This window comes from Petromyzon marinus, chromosome 33 (assembly GCF_048934315.1).
Source record: "Petromyzon marinus isolate PM22_M1 ecotype Great Lakes invasive population chromosome 33, UKy_Petmar_22M1.pri1.0, whole genome shotgun sequence".
NCBI classification, from domain to species: Eukaryota; Metazoa; Chordata; class Hyperoartia; order Petromyzontiformes; family Petromyzontidae; genus Petromyzon; species Petromyzon marinus.
Genome location: NC_133699.1, coordinates 14,712,079 through 14,733,720, shown reverse-complemented (window position 1 = coordinate 14,733,720; position 21,642 = coordinate 14,712,079). Strand labels below are relative to the sequence as shown.

Sequence of the window (21,642 nt, the reverse complement as noted above, 5' to 3'; positions counted from 1 at the left end):
GAATGGGAAGGCGACTGCTTTACTCGATTCGCAGGACTTCCCGGAGAGTTTCAGCATTGCAGCGGATGAGTGGAGGAGAGATTTGTGACAGCACGGGCAGCCAGGGTATTGGGGTCGACTTGAGGGTTCCAGTGATACACCACATTGCAGTGTTCAGTTGGATATTGACAAGTGGAGTGTGACTACTTCTGGTCCATACTCGTGCACAGTACTCAGCTACAGAGTACACAAGGGTCATCGTTGATGCCTGAAGCACCGAGGGTGCTGATGCTCTCCAACTTGTGCTCACCAATTTCTGGACCAGATTTGCCCTTGTTTTGGTTTAGGCAGCTACGTTTTTTAGGTGGTTGTTGAAGGTTAGCATACGGTCCAGCTTCACTGTGAGATATGTTGTAGTGGGGTCGTGTCACAGTGTTGCAACAGAAGGTCACTGTATTTGTTGCCCATAAAGACATGCACTCGCCTATTGCACAGCATCGTCCATATCAAGTGTATTGTTTTGAGGCAGGTAATGGTCCTTGCAAGCTTCAACATCAAGCCCCTAATCCAGACCGTATTGTAGGCCAATGACAAGTTCACAACGCCTGCTCCAGTCTTGGATTTCTTCTGGAAATCACAGCGATCAATAGAGCAGAATGGAAACCCACCTTTAGACAGTGTAGAGTTGTGCTGACATGTTTACGATATCGCCAGTAGCTAGTGATGGGCATGAAAGTACACGTAACAATTGGTATCATAAATAGAAGAGGCAGTCATAGTGCATACATTTGTGGGTGCTTACCTACCCAGTTCTCCACAACTTGCAGTTTTGTGGTGCACCAATCCGCTCGGTCTTTACACATGAACCCATCTCATTCTCATTGCACCATCGCGGCAGTGATCTTTCTGTTGGATTTGTTCCCTCATTTAACTGCAACTTTGATTAGTCTTGACAACCGGCCATGACCCCTACTCGTGACGTATCCAGTCCAAGACTAATTACCTTTTTAAAGTCCAAATGCTGTCTGTTTTGTTTTATGATCCATGTGTTTCACTTTCAGTGTAACTCAGCCTGTTCTTGTCTACGCTTCTTTGAACACGTATAACTTTTGTCCCATTTTATTTTTCAATGTCCCTATTCCTAAACCATGTGTCATAGCAGGTAATACACACTAATAAGGAACCTTAGTATGTGGTATTAAATACCACTTAGCCTTTTGTAACAATGTTAAAATACATTTAAATCTGTGAAAACTGACTGTAACCATTGTGGGCCTAGTTATGATGAATTGCACATAATTGTGCACCAAGCAGTGTGTTGCAGTCCAGAGGAGCCACGTGTTTTGTACTGCATCTTACCGCTGCATACTTCTCGTTAGGGTGAAACTACCATGTTGAGTGGTGCGTCTTGTGCACCACAGAGTTATGGTACACATGATGCGATAGTGACTCAGGGATTGGACCCTAAGCCAAACATGTACACGTGGCTTTAGACCACAGCCAGAAAGTAGCTGTGGGCTCCAGTGTTTATGGGCCCTAGTTTGTACTGCATTGGCCAAAGACGAGGGGAAAGAGCAGTATAGTGTTTTGTGGTGTGTAGGCTGATGTGGACTCTCTTGGTCACTGTTGCAGAGATACACATTCTTCCCGGAAGTGTACTTTAAAATTTAGTTTTGAGGTTATGTGACCCACTCGTGTTGATGAACGGCCTTACCATTGGAACTTGACCGTATACATGAAGACCTAAAGCTTTTGTGACTGCAGGAATTAATATTCTTTGGTTCTCACGGTAAAGTCATGTAGATAGGTTAAAAAAATAATCAAATAAACAAGAAACTATGACGTTTCGATCGCAACACAAGCGATCCACTGAATGCTAATGTACTGGCCCTGGTGAGACACTGCCTCACCAACACATACTTCACCTGGAATGGAACATTCTACAAACAAGTTGAAGGCACCCCAATGGGTTCTCCCTTATCTCCGGTTGCAGCCAATGTTTTCATGGAAATTTTTAAGACAGACGCCATCCAGGCATCCACGCTATGTCTGTCCTTGTGAAAGAGGTACGTAGATGACACGTTTGTCATCTGGCCACATGGCCTACCAGCTATGAACCAATTCCTCAACCACATCAATTCCATACACCCAGCCATCAAATTCACCATGGAGGTGGAAAAGGACGGCAAGCTACCATTCTTGGATGTTCTCATCGAAAAGAGGCCAGATGGATCAATGGGCCACTCTGTCTACAGGAAAGCAACCCATACTGATGTCTACCTAAAACCTGACTCCCATCACCATCCATCCCAAACGAATTCCCTCATCAAAACTCTATACCATAGAGCTCGATGTATCACCGACCATAATCACCTAGCCAGTGAACTGAAACACATGTGTAACGCCATGAACACACTATGTACTTACCTGCACTAGCGGACATACGTCAGTAGGGGGTGATATGTGGGCCACCGAGGTTCCCCAGACCCCAAGAAGGGGGCTGGGGGAATATTCTAGGATCCCCTGGAACACTCTGGAAGGGAGGCGTGGCCAGGGGCGGAGAGCCCCTAGGAGGTGTATAAAAGCCGGACCTCTGAACGGGTTCGGCAGTCGTCCTCAAGCCGAAGACAGAAGACTGGGTTTAGAATAAGACCCTGGGACCCCAGTTCCGCTGTCCTTCTAAGAGCCAGGACTGAGGTGGGACAGTGGTCGGACCCTGGGTACCCCCAGACCCGACGTCCTTGTAAGGGCCGGGACTGAGTGGACCAGTGGCCAGGACCCAAGGACCTTGGCTGGGTCGAGTCAGGATAGTGTCCCCTAGGGCCCCTAGCCGGAGGGCTGAGTGTAGAGTGGGCCCCAGTGTTAGGAGGCACAATAGCCCGGAGGCCATACCTCCCCAGGTAGCAGGTGTAAGGGGCCGTTGCTCTTTATAGTAGGGACCTTACATTGAGTTATTTGTTAAATAAACTGTTGCCTCAAGTACCGGCTCTCCCTCGTCTTTGCGCTCACTACACATGCACCAAGCTCTCAAGACGAACGGATATTCAAACTACACAATCCGTAAAGCTATCACCCCAACCATTAGGAAGGAGCCATCTGAGGACCCAATCAAAACCATCACCTTGCCGTACATAGCAGGGGTCACCAAAAAGATTTCCAAAATCATGAGCAAACGCAAAATTCAGGTTCTATTTAACACAGTACATAAAATTCGTGATCTGATCCGATCTGTAAAGGATAAGATCCCTGTCATGCAATACCCCGGCTTCTACAAACTAAGCTGTGTCTGCGGCGATAGTTACATTGGGGAAACTAAGCGACATGTCTTGGACCGTGTTCGTGAGCATAAGGCAGATTTGAAACACGGGAGGACCAACACGTCAGCCCTGGCTGATCATTGTTTTAATGCGGTTGGCTCACACAAAATGTATTTATTTTAGACGAAGGCACTTTGCAAGCCCACTGGCTGTCACCAAAGATTCGTTCATGAAGCCATCCATATATACAGACACAAACAATTTCAACCGAGAAGATTGGTACAAACGCAGCAATCATTGGAAGGACGTCATCAACCAGTTTAAGTCATAACTAGCTGTGATGTTTCCATCTTGTCACCTTCCGATGTTATTTTTATTTTACTAAAGATAGGACAAGCAATTCCAGTTCCTGCTGTATCGCCCCTGCATTGGGCGTACCACAAGTTGTTAATTTCTCCACGGCTCATACGTCTCCCCTATTTACATAACCATTGCCGTTGGTTTACCAGGACGCTTGGGCTACGCCTATTTTGAACCTTTAAAAACAGCTTGCCTTGGGTGGCTTCCCCCCCCCCCACGCCTTTTTTGCACCTGATGACGATCGCTTGAGGTGCCTTCAACTTGTTTGTAGAATGTTCCATTCCAAGTTAAGTATGTGTTGATGAAGCAGTGTCTCACCAGAGCCAGTACATCAGCATTCAGTCAATCGTTTGTGTTGCTATCGAAACGTCGTAGTTTCTTGTTTATTTTATTATATTTTTAACCTATCTACGTGGCTTCACCAAAAGAACCAAAATACATGTATTTTTGGATAGTTGTCATGTTTGATGCTGTAACCTGGTTTATGTTGTGTAATCAGATTTCCATCAAAAATGGGCATTGATTGCCCAATGGGTTTTACTTATGCCAAAATAAAGCAAACCAAACCACTCGCGCTCCCACTTCATGAAGTCCAGTCATCTCAACGAGCCGTGGGATACAGGAGAGAAGAACACAACGCACCTTAACATCAGTCTCTGAATGATTTATTTTTGGCCGGTCTGTTATCTTGTTGTGATCACAACATGAGAGAGGACGGGCCGGCTACATGATGTGATCATTCACGGTCTCACAAACCAAGTCCCTGCATTGTCCAGTATACATTATTAATCTGTGATAATACCATGATGGATATTTTGGAATTACAGTCCAAATATACATACCTGATGATGCTGGATGGAATCTCCAGCGAAACGTATAAACTGGTCCACGTTTTGCTTAACTTTAAACATTCTATTTCGATTTAATTTTATTTTTTGAAGCTCTGTCGTCCCGACAGGTCTGTTCCTTTCACCTGAAGAAGGCCACTTGTGTTGTGGCCGAAACGTCGTGAGAATTTTATTGTGTTATTTTATTTTATTAATTTATTATTTTATTCTCATTCTACGTGACTTTACCGAAAGAACCAAAGAAGGTTTAAACATTCTGGTTAGCTCATAAACCAAACGGGCACATTCGCCCATGATGTGACATTTTGATTTGTCTTTGTTGGTTGGTGGAGGGTTAAAATTACAATTTTACATACCTACGCAGTCTAAACCAAAAGAGCACACGAATCGTACGAATATGAACGTGAATGAAAAGTTTTTGATGCAGTTATGAATGATCGGGATAAGACTGTGGACCCTGTTGCATGAAACAACCTCATAACCCCTGCATTCATTCCCACTTTGTGTTCCTCAAGGCACAATACAAAGATCACAGGAACACAGCATCTTGACAAGAGCACGTGTGCATTTGTGCAAGCCAGACATCTCTTCAGAAAATGTTAAAGTTGTTTTCATAACCCAGGAAACAGATTTTTATTGATCAGTACCCTATTTGAAATCACTCTGTCTCACGCAGTAGCAAGCATTTGGCTTAAAAATACCATTTGATGGTACGTGAATGTACGTAGTGCTTTCTAGATGCATGTACTGTCTGTCCACTGTTCTCCAAAGTGGAATTGGTGGATTTATGTACGTCATTTTAACATGTATTAAAGTGAAAATTGTATATATAAATTGAATGAGAATTAAATCTTTATTTGAAACTTGAGAATTGTAGTGTTTTGAGAAAATTATAATTGAATTTGGGGACTTGGCCTGTCTATTTCTGACATAATTTTATTTATTAAATTCATGAACCTCAAATAGTCTAACATGTCACAATTTTAATATATCTGAACACATGTGTTAAGAGAAAAACAAGGAAATAATTATTGGAAGTATACACTGGGAATCACAGTCTTACCTATAAAAGGCATTTTTTGTCTGTCTGTCCGTCCGTCTGTCTGTCTGTGTGTGTGCACGCTTGCGAGGGATTTGGGGGTTATGTTAAAAAAACATAGCCAGGTACCACGCCGTAAGGCCTGCAGTGAGCAAGCGCTTTTCAGTTTTCCTATCGGTCAACTTTAAATTCGTTTAATTCGCGATTTAGTGCGATTTTTATACCAACTCACGTGCCTTTGGTGGGGGCGGGGGGGGGCGGCTCATACCAAGTTGCACGTCTTCGGTGGGAGTGAGGTGGACATTTTCTTTCGCGTTAAAAATGCGAAAAAATACACAAAACGCTTAGGTTAATTCTTCACAGTGTGATGTCCCCCCCCCACCCCGATGCGTGCAGTTACTACTATACAGTCTGTAGATGCTATCACTATAGGCCGTAGATATTACTGCAGAGCGGGCGGGGAGATCGTGGCCCGGGGGGGGGGGGGGGAAGGGGTAGCAGCCCAGCCCCAGCCTGCCAAGGTGCCACCTCGGCCGGCTGGGCAATCTAGGCAAGGCCGGAGGCTCTGCACGGCACTAGGCCTCACTATGCCACTCTGTCAGGTGAGTACTTTGTGCTATAGAGTCGATAAATACTGCTATAGAGTCAGCATGTACTACTGTAGTTATAGCAGGTACCACCACAGTCGGTATGCACTCCAGTAATCATAGCAGGTACTACCACAGTATTTACTACTGCAGTGAAAGCAGGTACCACCACAGTATGCACTGCTGTCATCATAGCAGCTACCACCACAGTGTGCACTGCTGTAATCATAGCAGGTACCACCACAGTCAGTACGCACTGCTGTAATCATCGCAGGTACGACCACAGTCGATGTGCACTGCTGCAATCATGGCAGGTACTACCACAGACACTATGCACTGCTGTAGTGAAAGCAGGCACCACCCCAGTATGCACTGCTGTTATCATAGCAAGTACCATCGTCAGTATGAACTGCTGTAATCATAGCACGTACCGCCATAGTCAGTATGCACTGCTGTAATCATAGCAAGTATCACCACAGTCAGTATGCACTGCTGTAATCATAGCAGGGACCACCACAGTCATTATGCACTGCTGCACTCATAGCAGGTACCACCACACTCAGTATGCACTGCTGTCATCATAGCAGGTACCACCACAGTATGCACTGCTGCAATCATAGCAGGTACCACCACAGTCGGTATGCACTGCTGTAGTGAAAGCAGGTACCACCACAGTCAGTCAGTTTGCACTGCTGTAATCGTAGCAAGTATCACCATAGTCAGTATGCACTGCTGTAATCATAGCAGGGACCACCAGTCAGTATGCACTGCTGTTAGCATAAGCACCACCACAGTCGGTATGCACTGCTGTAATCATAGCAGGAACTACCACAGTATTTACTGCTGCAGTGAAAGCAGGTACAACCGCAGTATGCAATGTTGTCATCATAGCAGCTACCACCACAGTATGCGCTGCTGTAATCATAGCAGGCACCACCACAGTCAGTAGGCACTGCTGTTATCATAGCAGGTACCACCACAGGCAGTATGCACTGCCGTAATCATCGCAGGTACGACCACAGTCAATATGCACTGCTGTAGTGTTAGCAGGCATCACCACAATATGCACTGCTGTTATCATAGCAAGTACTACCATCAGTATGAATTGCTGTAATCATAGCACGTACTGCCACAGTCAGTATGCACTGCTGTAATCATAGCAAGTATCACCACAGTCAGTATGCACTGCTGTAATCATAGCAGGGACCACCACAGTCATTATGCACTGCTGTAATCATAGCAGGTACCACCACCCTCAGTATGCACTGCTGTTATCATAGCAGGTACCACCACAGTATGCAATGCTGTAATCATAGCAGGTACCACCACAGTCAGTATGCACTGCTGTTATCATAAGCACCACCACAGTCAGTATGCACTGCTGTAGTCAAAGCAGGTACCATACTACTATAGAGTCATTAGATACTGCTATACAGTTAGTAGTTACTACTCTAGTCAGTGGATACTACTATAGAGTCACCAGATACTACTATAGAGTTAGTTGTTACTACTATACAGTCGGTAGCTACTACTGGCTCAGTAGATACTACTGTACAGTCAGTTGCTCCAACTACAGAGTAAATAAATACTACTTACTCTGTTGTATGTAGGGTGTGTAGGTATATACTGTATACCTACGCGGGGGTAAATATTTTTCTGAGGTGGGGGGGGGGGCGACAATTTTTGCAAACCTTTTACATCAACTATTTACCCTCCACTTTCTATAACTTTTGGGACTTCTGCAAGCCTCTCATAATTCTGTTCGTGGATACATGCACAAACGGCCCACCTGGCTCTCGCAATTGCTTGGTATCTGTGTATGTATATGTTAGATTTTTAAGAGTAGTTTTTAAATATATATTTTTGCCCGGGCAACGTCGTGCACTTCCCGCAGTATAATATATTTTCATAGGGCTATTGCTGACCACAGCATTGCGATCATAATGATAAAATAAAGAGGCGAACAAGGGCAGGATAGAGTCCTTATGAGAAGGTGAGTTTGACAAGGAAAGAAATGCAAGCAATGGTGCTTGAGTAAGGAAGTTTCAATGAGTGCACATCATGCACTTATGACAAAAGGATCAGAAACATTGACAAAACGGAACACAACCTGAAAAGTGTGCAGAGCAGCATGGAGAGATGTTTGCTTGGAAAAAATACGTCACAATTATGTTTATTTAACTACAAAGTGTAACAGCTTTAAACAAAATATATGTATTAGATGTAAACAAGTACTGCCGTTATGAGACATCCATAGCCAGTAACAAGATATAGTAATAGGTTTTTACCCTTTTATCTGGCACAGATTTGTCTTTTTTTGTTTGCATTTTGACTACTTCTGTTGCGGTTATTGCAAACATGATCCCTTGTATAAAGGTGTCATTTTTCTGCCAGATAAAAGGGTAAAAACCTATTACTAAGTACTGCCGTCTTTGTTGTGGTGAAGTCCATTTGTCTCGGAGTGGATCTGAATTTGCAACAACAGCAACAAAAAGTATTGTACGCATATATGAATGTCTGTGCAATTGCGTGAGAATGCAAGCATCTGTGGCAGCCCTAAAAGTATGCCGTCTCAGGCTGCCGCAGCATGCATGGCACGTGTCTACGAAGGCGAAACCTTGGCAGCTTACCATTGCTCCGACCACTCGGGAACGACATTCACGCAGCGAGTCCCCAGAGAGTGGCGGGGCCGTCTGAAAAAGAAGACAGCGGCAAATGTGTGCCCCGAGCGTCGGTGCAGGTGGCATTTGAAAAGGGCAAGTGTGGGCCCAGCGGCAGCCTGCCAACATCGAAGTCGGCACAGCGCTGGCCCGGCATCCGCTCGGAGGCCAGTTCCCTCTATACACGGTAAGAAAATATTCTGACAATCGTGTATATTTTGTACCCAGAATGGGTAACATAACTTAATAAAATATATTACTTCACAATTGTAACAATCGGTATCGTGTTGTTTACACTCCTATACTTCATGGGACCTCCTTTGCCAGTACCAAAATATGAGAATAGGTTTTCCCCTTTTTTCTGGCAACAAAACAGGTGTTAAGATGTTAAAACACCAAACTGAACCCTTTTAGAAGGAATCATGTCTGCATTAACCACTATACTTGTGGTCAGAATGCAAACAAAAAACGTACTCTGATAATATATGCATTGTCTTTGAAACTGATTGGTCCACACCAGAGACAGCTTTCTTTTAAAACTATGTCCCAAAATGGTGTTAGCCCAGAGGACGCCAAAAGGCTCTCTTTATCCTATAATGTCCTATGGAGCTCTCACAATCCAGCCACTCCCTTTCCTTTCCAGGCTTAACTCAACTAAAACTGCTATTTCATCCTTTTGTATATCAACTCTCCTGCTCCCTTAATTGCCCCAACTGACAGGCTCGTGGCTGCCCATCAACTGCCCCAACTGACAGCCTCGTGGCTGCCCATCAACTGCCCCAACTGACAGCCTCGTGGCTGCCCATGAACTGCCCCAACTGACAGCCTCGTGGCTGCCCATCAACTGCCCCAACTGGCAGCCTCGTGGCTGCCCGTCAACTGCCCCAACTGACAGCCTCGTGGCTGCCCATGAACTGCCCCAACTGACAGCCTCATGGCTGCACCGTCAACTGCCCCAACTGACAGCCTCGTGGCTGCCCATGAACTGCCCCAACTGATAGCCTCGTGGCCGCCCATCAACTGCCGCAACTGACAGCCTCGTGGCTGCCCATGAACTGCCCCAACTGACAGCCTCGTGGCTGCCCATCAACTGCCCCAACTGGCAGCCTCGTGGCTGCCCATGAACTTCCCCAACTAACAGCCTCGTGGCTGCCCATGAACTGCCCCAACTGACAGCCTCATGGCTGCACCGTCAACTGCCCCAACTGACAGCCTCGTGGCTGCCCATGAACTGCCCCAACTGATAGCCTCGTGGCTGCCCATCAACTGCCCCAACTGACAGCCTCGTGGCTGCCCGTCAACTGCCCCAACTGACAGCCTCGTGGCTGCCCATCAACTGCCCCAACTGACAGCCTCGTGGCTGCCCATCAACTGCACCAACTGGCAGCCTCGTGGCTGCCCATGAACTTCCCCAACTAACAGCCTCGTGGCTGCCCATCAACTGCCCCAACTGACAGCCTCGTGGTTGCCCATCAACTGCCCCAACTAACAGCCTCGTGGCTGCCCATGAACTGCCCCAACTGACAGCCTCGTGGCTGCCCATGAACTGCCCCAACTGACAGCCTCGTGGCTGCCCATCAACTGACAGCCGCCTGCTGCTGCTGATGCTGCTGCTTGTGTAGCTCTACACCATTACACTAACACAATGTCATATGTACCTCTAGTACCCCATGAGTGTGGCCAAGATGCTTGCAGTGACAAATAACCAGCGTATACACGATCGCTTGTGTTGTGATCCAAACATCGTGGGTTTTTAAAATTTATTTTTATTAACGAATGAACCAAGAATAAGTCTACATTATATACTGCCAGTACGCTCACTCAGGTTAAGAACCAGGCTACAGTCTACGGTATAGACTGCCAATACGCTCACCAAGCTTAAAAACCAGGCTACAGTCTACATTATAGACTGCCAGTACACTCACCCAGCTTAATAACCATTGCTACAGTCTACATTGTAGACTGCCAGTACACTCACCAAACTTAACAACCAGGCTACAGTCTACATTATAGACTGCCAGTACACTCACTCAGATTAAGAACCAGGCTACAGTCTCCATTAGTGTTTCTATTTTTTATTCACTTTCTTTTTTTCATTATTTTTCTATCTACGTGCTTTACCGACAGAATCAAAGAATATGAATTCCTGCAGTCACGAAAGTTTTAAGTCAAAATGTATAACGGGTGGGTTGAGGGAGGATGTTGTTGGGTTGAGGGGCGGGGTGTGTGTGGGTTGAGGGAGGATAATCTTTGGTTTCTTCGGTAAAGTCATGTAGACAAAATAAAATAAAAAAATAAATAAAATAACGACGTTTCAGACGCAACACAAGCGTCCGTCATCAGGCGGGACAACCACAGCAAGAAACAATTGCTGAAGTAGGCAAAAGAGCTGCGAGTAACAAGGGATTATATAGATGATGAGGGAGAGGGGGCGGAGCCAAGGATAGAGAGGTTGGGGGTGGGGCAAATATGGCATGCAAGGCAAATATTCTGAAGACAGGGAGCAGTAAATGACCTGCGCTGCAAGCTCGACATGCACGGCAAATTTCCGAATGATGGGAATGAGCAGGGCTGGGCGTAAGAGACTGGAGATGCGGATATGAAAGAAAACTAAAGCAGCTAATGTTTTACCTGGTTAATAACATCCTTCCAATGATTGCTCAATTTGTATCCATCTTCCCGGTTGAAGTTATGTCTATGTTTATATATCTGGATGGCTTCATGAACAAACCTTTGATAGTAGCCAGACGGTTTGCAAAGCACCTTGGTCTCGGAGAAAACAATATCATGAGAGCCCACGGAATTATAGCAATGGTCGGCAACGGCGGAGGAATTTGTTTTGCCGTGTTTCAAATCTGACGTGCTCGCGGACACGGTCAGAGACATGACGTTTCGTTTCCTCCATGTAACAATCACCACAGATGCAACTTAGTTTGTAGACTCCCGGGTATTGCAAGTCAGGAATGACATCCTTCACAGATGGGATTAGATCACAGATTTTGTGTACTGTACGGAATTGGACCTGGATCTTGTGTTTGTTTAAGATTTTTGAAATCTTTTTGGTAACGCCAGCTATGTATGGTAACATGATGGTTTTGATCGGCGTCTCAAGTGGTTGTTTCTCAATGGTTGGAGAGACAGCTTTGCGGATAATGCGGTCCGAATATCGATTCATCTTAAGGGTCTGGCGTACGTGTTCCAGTTCACTGGCGAGGTGGTCTTGGTCAGAAATGCAGTGGGCCCTATGGTACAGTGTTTTGATGATGGAATTCTTCTGTGCCGGGTGGTGGTGGGAATCAGGTTTCAGGTAAGAATCTGTGTGGGTGGCTTTCTTGTAGACAGAGTGTCTCAGAGAGCCATCAGGTCTCTTCTCAAACAAAACATCCAGGAATGGTAGTTTGCCATCCTTCTCCACTTCCATGGTGAATTTGATGGATGGGTATATGGAATTAATGTGGTTGAGAAATTGGCTCAGTGCTGGCAGGCCATGTGGCCAAATGACGAAAGTGTCAACCACATATCTCTTCCACAAGGAGGGACGTAGGGTGGGATGTCTGGATGGCATCTGTTTCAAATTTCTCCATGAAAACATTCGCTATAACTGGTGATAAGGGGGAACCCATAGGGGTACCTTCATTTTGTTTGTAGAAGGTACCATTCCAGGTGAAGTAAGTGTTGGTAAGGCAGTGCCTAACCAGGGTAGGAACATCAGGGTTCAGTCCAATTGTTTCTTGCTGTGGTTGTCCCACCTGATGACGGACGCTTGTGTTGCGTCTGAAACGTCGTGATTTATTTATTATTTTATTGTTTTATTTTATTTTGTCTACGTGACTTTACCGAAAGAACCAAAGATTATGCATCCTTGCAGTCACGAAAACTTCAAATCTAGAATTGAGGGAGGATGTTGGTGGGTTGAGGGGCGGGGTGTGTTGAGGGGCGGGGTGTGGGTGGGTTGAGGGGCGGGGTATGAGTGGGTTGAGGGGCGGGGTGTGGGTGGGTTGAGGGGCGGGGTGTGGGTGGGTTGAGGGGCGGGGTGTGGGTGGGTTGAGGGGCGGGGTGTGGGTGGGTTGAGGGGCGGGGTGTGGGTGGGTTGAGGGGCGGGGTGTGGGTGGGTTGAGGGGCGGGGTGTGGGTGGGTTGAGGGGCGGGGTGTGGGTGGGTTGAGGGGCGGGGTGTGGGTGAGTTGAGGGGAGGGGTGTGCGTGGGTTGAGGGGCGGGGTGTGCGTGGGTTGAGGGGCGGGGTTGTTACCTCGCGCACGTGACCGCCGGGGTGGTGATCGCCATGCTTGCGGAAGTGAGAGTGGCGAGAGGAGGAGCGCTCGCAGGAGACACGCGGAGCCCCGGGCGGTGAGTGCGCCTCCTCCTCCTCCTCCTCCCCACCCACCTCTCTCCACGCATTCTACCCTGCTCCCCGTGACTATGATGATGGTAAATTATGAGACTCCCCTCTTCCTCCTCCGTGCAACCCCGCACGGACGAAGAGGGGTCCACCGTTGCCGGTCGCGCTCCCCGTGTTCCCGCGGATTTGTAGGCTCTCTCCCGGCTCCCCCAGCTCCCCGTGCTCCCCCAGCTCCCCGTGCTCCCCGTGCTCCCCCAGCTCCCCCGTGCTCCTCTGGCTCCCCCGTGCTCCCCCCCTCCTCCCCCAGCTCTCTTTGCTCCCCGTCTCCACCGAAGAGTTCCGCGCACTGCGCCGGCTGCTGACCCCGGTGCCCGTTTCCCGCCGTACGACAGCGCGAGCGAGACGCGGTGAGGGTGAGACGTGACGAGGTGTGAGCAGGGAGACGTGGTGAGGGTAGCGGGTGAGGCGGTGAGGAAGATGCGGTGAGGGTGAGACGTGACGAGGTGTGAGCAGGGAGACGTGGTGAGGGTAGCGGGTGAGGCGGTGAGGGTGAGACGTGGTGAGGGTAGGGGGTGAGGGAGACGTGGTGAGGGTAGGGGGTGAGGCGGTGAGGGAGACGTGGTGAGGGAGACGTGGTGAGGGTAGGGGTGAGGTGGTGAGGGTAGGGGTGAGGTGGTGAGGGTAGGGGTGAGGGTAGGGGTGAGGGAGACGTGGTGAGGGAGACGTGGTGAGGGTGAGGCGGTGAGGGAGACGTGGTGAGGGTAGGGGTGAGGTGGTGAGGGAGACGCGGTGAGGGTAGGGGTGAGGGAGACGTGGTGAGGGTGAGGCGGTGAGGGAGACGTGGTGAGGGTAGGGGTGAGGCGGTGAGGGAGACGCGGGGTGATATTCGCCACCCGCGCAGCGCGAGTCGCCGCCGCCCGCGCAGCGCGAGTCGCCGCCGCCCGCGCGAGCCACCGACGCATTGGCGGCGCGGATGCGTGTGGTGAGCCGCGGTTGTGGTTGCACGTGTGGTTGTGGTTGTGGCTGGACGTGTGGTTGTGGCCGGACGTGTGGTTGTGGCTGCACGTGTGGTTGTGGTTGTGGTTGCACGTGTGGTTGTGGTTGTGGCTGAACGTGTGGTTGTGGTTGTGGCTGAACGTGTGGTTGTGGTTGTGGTTGCACGTGTGGTTGTGGTTGTGGCTGAACGTGTGGTTGTGGCTAGACGTGTGGTTGTGGCTGCACGTGTGGTTGTGGTTGCGAGTGCTGCTGCTGTTGTTGTGTCCGTGCTTGGTTGCGGCGCAGCGGTTCGCGCTCTGCGCTGCGAGCCGAGCCGAGTCCTCTGCTCACGGCCAACACCGAGTGGCGTTAGTCCGGACCGGTGCTGGGCCTCGCCCAAGGTCGACTCGGCCTTAAATGAGCGCGCGGTGCGCGGTGTGAACGTCGGCACGGGACGGGGAGGGGTGGGGAGACGAAGGCGGCCGGACGTGATGAGGTTGACCGGCCCGCACAGTCGGTGCGAGTCGCTAACGGCACTTGCCCCATGAGTCTTTGAAGGCTACACGGAGGGGATCTTTGGCTTTGTTTGCCCGAGCAGCCCAGCACGGGGTGTGTGTGTGGGGGGGGGGTGCTGCTGCTGCTATAGGGGCCGTGTTTGTAAGGGCCTCCCCTAGGTTGACTCGGCCTCAAACGAGTACCTTGTGCGGTGTGTCGTAAACACCGCCACTGGGGAGACAAAGGCGGCCGGGCGTGGTGTTGGGCCACCCACTCTTTCGTGCGCCGTGACGGCTTTCATCGCTGCTCGCTATAACTGCACTTGCCCCAACAGTCGTGTTAAGGCTACACCGAGGGGTGGGGGGCGGTGCGATCTTTGTCTTTGTGATGGCCGGGAATGAGCCGCCGCCGGCTCTCTGTGACATCTGTCCCGGCCGCCTTCCCCTAGTACTGCGGTGGCTGCTGCTGTGGTAGGGAGCAGCAGCAGCAGAGCCACCACACCAGCAGAGCCACCACACCAGCAGAGCCACCACACCAGCAGAGCCACCACACCAGCAGAGCCACCACACCAGCAGAGCCACCACACCAGCAGAGCCACCACACCACCGGGCAAGGCTCGTTCACAGCCACCGGTGGTCGATCTGTGGTCGTGTGCTCCCCACGGCATTGTGGCCTCTGTCGCACAGCGCCGGGTGTGTCTGCATGTGTAGTGTGTGCTGATTATTTACTCCACAATGCGTGTTGTGGTGTATCATGCACTTGGAGTCTGCTAGGACCCACGTCTAACAGACAAGGGGTTCCCTTGCCTGTAAAACGCCTTGCGGCGACTTCAGCGGTCTTCACTTCCGATAAGACACCGTATGTCAAAACCGGCCCCAGGAGGTCTTAACCGCACAGTATTAAGCGGTATTTTTTTAGCAAATAATTACGGCTATGAAGCCGATTGGGATGTGGAACAACAAATATTTCCACGTGGGAATTTTACACGTATCGTCGTCTGCTTGTATATATTTCGTGCACATTCTGCCAGATGCAAAACTCCACTCTGCTCCGGTAATGATTTTCTTCCGGTAATAACGAGCGTGATGAATGCCCAACAGCACCTGCAGCAAATCGATATTCCTCCATTTAAAAATTAATTATTCTCTTTTAATTATAACGCGCAAGACTCCGCGTATAGGCGGCCCCGTTAAGCGAATCCGTTATTGAATCCTAGATATCAAATATAGAGCGCATCTACAGTGAATTAAAAACATATTAAATATATCTACTGTTTTTATACTAAAGTGACGTGTGCTGCATTCGTTAAAACAAGGAGCGTTCGTGAAGTAAATGTAAGTTTTTATAACGAGACCAGTCAATGTACGTCGGTCGGTAGTGAGGTTTGGATTATTCTGAATCGCAATGCACTTGCACTGCGAATGTTTGCCATTAATGCGCATTTTTGTCCGGTTTTTATACAAAATATAAATTAAGCATTTACTCTGGTTCTCTTGTGTAGTTCCCCGTAGTTACACATTTAAGTGAATAGTAAACTCGTACAATGTATTTTGAGCATCCTGATACCCTGTAAAGATGCATAAGGGCAGAAAGCTAATTCGAATACGCATTATCATATTCCTTGTTTACGCATCAAAGCCTCGCTGATCCTGGTCATTACACACCGCACGCGGCGTGATCGTGGTCATTATACACCGCACGTGGGGCGATCACGTTCATTGCACACTGCACGTGGGGCAATCGTGGTCATTGCACACCGCACGTAGTGTGATCGTGGTCATTACGCACTGCTTGTAGCGTGATCGTGATCATTACACACCGCACGTAGCGTGATCGTGGTCATTACACACCGCACGTAGCGCGATTGTGATTATTACACACCGCACATAGCGTGATTGTGATTATTACACCGCACGTAGCGTGATTGTGATCATTACACACCGCACGTAGCGTGATTGTGATCATTACACACTGCACGTAGCGTGATCGTGGTCATTACACACTGCTTATAGCGTGATCGTGATCATTACACACCGCACGTAGCGTGATCGTGGTCATTACACACCGCACGTAGCGTGATTGTGATTATTACACACTGCACGTAGCGTGATTGTGGTCATTGCACACCGCACGTCAGGTGATCGTGGTCATTGCACACCGCACGTCAGGTGATTCGAACGGCGAACTTCAGCAAACGCGCGCTACTGCTCGGCCATGTCACCCCTCATGATTGAAAATAGTTTTCAAGAAGGCAGCTTGGGATGTTTCTTCTGCGACTCTCAAAGATCTGCGATAGGTTGCTTTGTCTGATCTGGGTGTAAAAGACAAAACCCTCTGACATGTCCACTTGCCTGGTGCTGCATAGGAATCGCGCCCGCACTTCGTGATGTGACACGAAAGCCACATTGCCTGTGGTTGCGTCTGCTCTCTGCGAAGTGCCGCTTCCTTTACGATGCTACGACGCATCGGAAAGGAAGCAACTGCCACACAGGCATATTCTGGTTCGTGTTTATTTGGCTCGGTGTAATCATTGTACGTGTTTGGGTTTTTGCTATTTTCGCTCTGGCAGAGTAAATTAAGCTGTACTTTTTAACAAAAAATATCCTTTTCTTGACGCAATTTCTGTTCCGGTAAGATATTTGCCAAACATTCGAAGCCCAGACGATTAATTGTGAGAGTGCTGTACTCAAAGGGAGTATTGTGCGATGGTTAACTTTATTGTTTTGATGCATGAAACGAAAAACAAACAAAATGACCGTGCATCTTTGCAGCTGTGGAGCAAATGGGTTGATGAGCCCCGTAATGTGGCACGGCACTTTCAAGGGCACCTCCTCCTCCACCTCCTCCGTGTTGCTGGCTCCGTGTATGATGTGAACTCGACTTTACACAGCGCCTCTTTCTTTCCTCATCTCTTCTGCAACTGTACACTTTTTGCTCCACTCTATTTTTAAACTTTCTCAGCATCTTTAAACCTTTCCCCCACTCCACCTGTATTTCATGAAAATGGAAATCGTTTCAACGTATGTCTCTCGTTCAGTTTGCCCTCTCAGAACGTTACATGCCCAATCACGGACAATTGTAGCATTACGTACTTCACGTTTGTTATTTTTTTCTTAGGTCTGTAATTTATCATGGCCAACAGGACCTGGTGTTGGATAGAACTTTGAAGGTAAAGCTAGGGAGACTGAACAGAGATCATCCCTAAACTACAAAAAAAATCAACACATTCGTGAATTTCACTGCGTAAAAATGTTCAAGTGATTTTCTGCTCAATTAAGCGAGTGGTGGGAATTCCACATTCCTATGGTGGTGGGGAGGGGGGTGTCCACAGCAGGGATAATCGTTTTAGTCGGTCGTATTAATTTGCTAAAGAAGTTCTACATACATAGGGGGGTGGCAGAGGGGGCCTTGTCTGGCTAGTGCAGTGCTCTTCACTAATTTCCAGAGGGGGAGGCCACTTTCTCCGATAAGACATCACCGGCGTGAGGGCCGCTACACCGCCTGCACAGGGGCCTTTTTCACTCTTTGTGTATTGTCGGGGGGGGGGGGCGCACATCCAGGGGCCACCAGTGACTTGTGGGCCTTGCAGTGAAGAAGACCGGCTCGCGGCTAAGAAAACACTGTTACAAAAAAAATGTGTTTCTGGGTAGTAAGTGTTATTTTCTCTTGGCTTATGCCTCAAAAGTACGGAGAGTGGCTATTATTATTCGCCACAAACTTTGCTTTTGTGACCAGGACAGTAATATTTTGAAATGTACCTATTTTCAATGAGAAAACGTGGTGTGCATTTGTGTCATTCCTTCACATAAAGTCCTGGTCACAAAAGCAAAGTTTGTGGGGAATAATAGCCATTTTATATACTTTTGAGGCATAAGCAATTAGAAAATAACACTTACTACCCAGGAACAAAAATCGTGTTACATAGTGAAATCTACTTTCGTTACACAATGTTACTGAATGTCTATACATGTGTATTAGTGTGCATGTTTCGGTGTGCATACGGTGTTATTGTACTGTACATACCAACAAATACAAAATACGTTCCGCATGCTTTATGGTGTATACGGTGCTGTCCACTACAGTATTTGTATGCAGGAAGTCGTCATGGGTTCGATCCCGACCCTCACGCTCGCTGTATATTTTGTTTTTGCATGTCTAGCTCTCCCCATGGTCGCGTGGATTTTTCTCCTTGTCCTACGGGTTTTCGTTCCACATTTAGAATCACTATGCATTTAGAGTATTTGGCTGCTATAAATTTCCACTTGATAGGCCACTTCATTGAGCTATCATTTGTACCCAGGTCACTTGTGAAAAAGAGCTGTATAACTCAGTGGGCCTTACCTGGTAAAATAAAAAATAGTTTATGTCCCCCCCCACCCTCTCCCCACCGCCCTCTCCCCCAAAACTCTTACCGATCGCCTCTTCCCCACCATCCACACGCATTTATTACACAATAACTAGATTATTTATATATTATACATAATGTAACACGGAGTGCATTTTTTATTGTAAATTATACGTCACATAGCATTGTAAGGTGTATCATACATTATTCTAGTATATTTAAAATGTGTACATTTCCGATATATTTTTATATTATCAGACGTGATGCGGCTAAACGAGATAATGTCCAGCTAGCTGGGGATTTCACGGCGATGTTTCAGGCAACGACCCTTCTTCGTTAGCACACCGTCCATGGTCTCACTCCAGACCTGCGGTGCTATCAGGTGGTCTGTAGTAGAGGGCCCGAATCGTATGCCGGTTGCGATCCTCCCTGTGGGGTTTGTTCAGCGCTCCGCTCGTGCTGTAAATGCTTCTCTTTACGTGGTTCGGTTGTTGTTTCCCCTCTGGCTTAAAGCAAAAACTAAACAAAAAGGGACCGGTGAAACGTCCCAATCCAGAGACCCTCCTGAAAGTCACGTTAACAAATACTATCGGGCGACGTTGGCATCTGTGCATGAGGGCAATTCACAAAACAACTCAACGTGTTGGTCAATAGCACTGTGGCCTTACAAGGAGAACACATAATATGGCTCTTCCTTCAGAGCGCATGCATGGAGATGCCAGGGAGACGGAGCCGGTGGGAGTTGGAGACTGCACTTATTAACACTACTGGGTCTGATAACAATAAACTTTTAACAATGTTTCCTCATGAATATTTTTGTTGAAATAGCCATATGAATAGTTATCTGGAAGTAGCCATTGAGTAACAGGCAAATGTGGCAACATTCAAAAATATATTACTAAAAATATTCATACGTATGTATGTAAATAGAGACCTTAGTCTGTATGTCTCAAAAACGTCTAGGGTACTTGCTGACAAATTAGTATCATGCTGAAATGTGGTATATAGGTAGCTTTTAGGATACCTAAACAAGGGTTAAGTGTGTCTCCTACTGCAATGATACAGCTGTGTTTTAGTTGGCCAATGATACAGCTGTGTTTTAGTCGGCCAATGATATAGCTGTGTTTTAGTCGGCCAATGATATAGCTGTGTTTTAGTCGGCCAATGATATAGCTGTGTTTTAGTTGGCCAATGATACAGCTGTGTTTTAGTCGGCCAATGATACAGCTGTGTTTTAGTCGGCCAATGATACAGCTGTGTTTTAGTCGGCCAATGATACAGCTGTGTTTTAGTCGGCCAATGATACAGCTGTGTTTTAGTCTGCCAATGATACAGCTGTGTTTTAGTCGGCCAATGATACAGCTGTGTTTTAGTTGGCCAATGATACAGCTGTGTTTTAGTCTGCCAATGATACAGCTGTGTTTTAGTCGGCCAATGATACAGCTGTGTTTTAGTCGGCCAATGATACAGCTGTGTTTTAGTCGGCCAATGATATAGCTGTGTTTTAGTCGGCCAGTGATACAGCTGTGTTTTAGTCTGCCAATGATACAGCTGTGTTTTAGTCTGCCAATGATACAGCTGTGTTTTAGTCGGCCAATGATACAGCTGTGTTTTAGTCGGCCAATGATACAGCTGTGTTTTAGTCGGCCAATGATACAGCTGTGTTTTAGTCGGCCAATGATATAGCTGTGTTTTAGTTGGCCAATGATACAGCTGTGTTTTAGTCTGCCAATGATACAGCTGTGTTTTAGTCGGCCAATGATACAGCTGTGTTTTAGTCGGCCAATGATATAGCTGTGTTTTAGTCGGCCAATGATACAGCTGTGTTTTAGTCTGCCAATGATACAGCTGTGTTTTAGTCGGCCAATGATACAGCTGTGTTTTAGTCGGCCAATGATACAGCTGTGTTTTAGTCGGCCAATGATACAGCTGTGTTTTAGTCGGCCAATGATATAGCTGTGTTTTAGTTGGCCAATGATACAGCTGTGTTTTAGTCGGCCAATGATACAGCTGTGTTTTAGTCGGCCAATGATATAGCTGTGTTTTAGTTGGCCAATGATATAGCTGTGTTTTAGTTGGCCAATGAGATACAGCTGTGTTTTAGTCGGCCAATGATACAGCTGTGTTTTAGTCGGCCAATGATACAGCTGTGTTTTAGTTGGCCAATGATACAGCTGTGTTTTAGTCGGCCAATGATATAGCTGTGTTTTAGTCGGCCAATGATACAGCTGTGTTTTAGTCGGCCAATGATACAGCTGTGTTTTAGTCGGCCAATGATACAGCTGTGTTTTAGTCGGCCAATGATACAGCTGTGTTTTAGTCGGCCAATGAGATACAGCTGTGTTTTAGTCGGCCAATGATACAGCTGTGTTTTAGTCGGCCAATGATACAGCTGTGTTTTAGTCGGCCAATGATATAGCTGTGTTTTAGTTGGCCAATGAGATACAGCTGTGTTTTAGTCGGCCAATGATACAGCTGTGTTTTAGTCGGCCAATGATACAGCTGTGTTTTAGTTGGCCAATGATACAGCTGTGTTTTAGTCGGCCAATGATATAGCTGTGTTTTAGTCGGCCAATGATACAGCTGTGTTTTAGTCGGCCAATGATACAGCTGTGTTTTAGTCGGCCAATGATACAGCTGTGTTTTAGTCGGCCAATGATACAGCTGTGTTTTAGTCGGCCAATGATATAGCTGTGTTTTAGTTGGCCAATGAGATACAGCTGTGTTTTAGTCGGCCAATGATACAGCTGTGTTTTAGT

The 21,642-nt window shown here is 47.5% G+C and overlaps 1 protein-coding gene across 1 annotated transcript in view; it reads left to right on the top strand.

The window, feature by feature from the left end:
• Positions 1-12,696: 12,696 nt before the first annotated feature.
• ODF1 (outer dense fiber of sperm tails 1) overlaps positions 12,697-21,642 on the top strand; it is a 350,860-nt gene continuing 341,914 nt past the window's right edge. Inside the window, exons 1-2 of the mRNA XM_076071399.1 lie at positions 12,697-12,700; positions 13,170-13,475. Coding sequence (XP_075927514.1) covers positions 12,697-12,700; positions 13,170-13,475 — 310 coding nt within the window. The remainder of the gene's footprint in view (positions 12,701-13,169; positions 13,476-21,642) is intronic.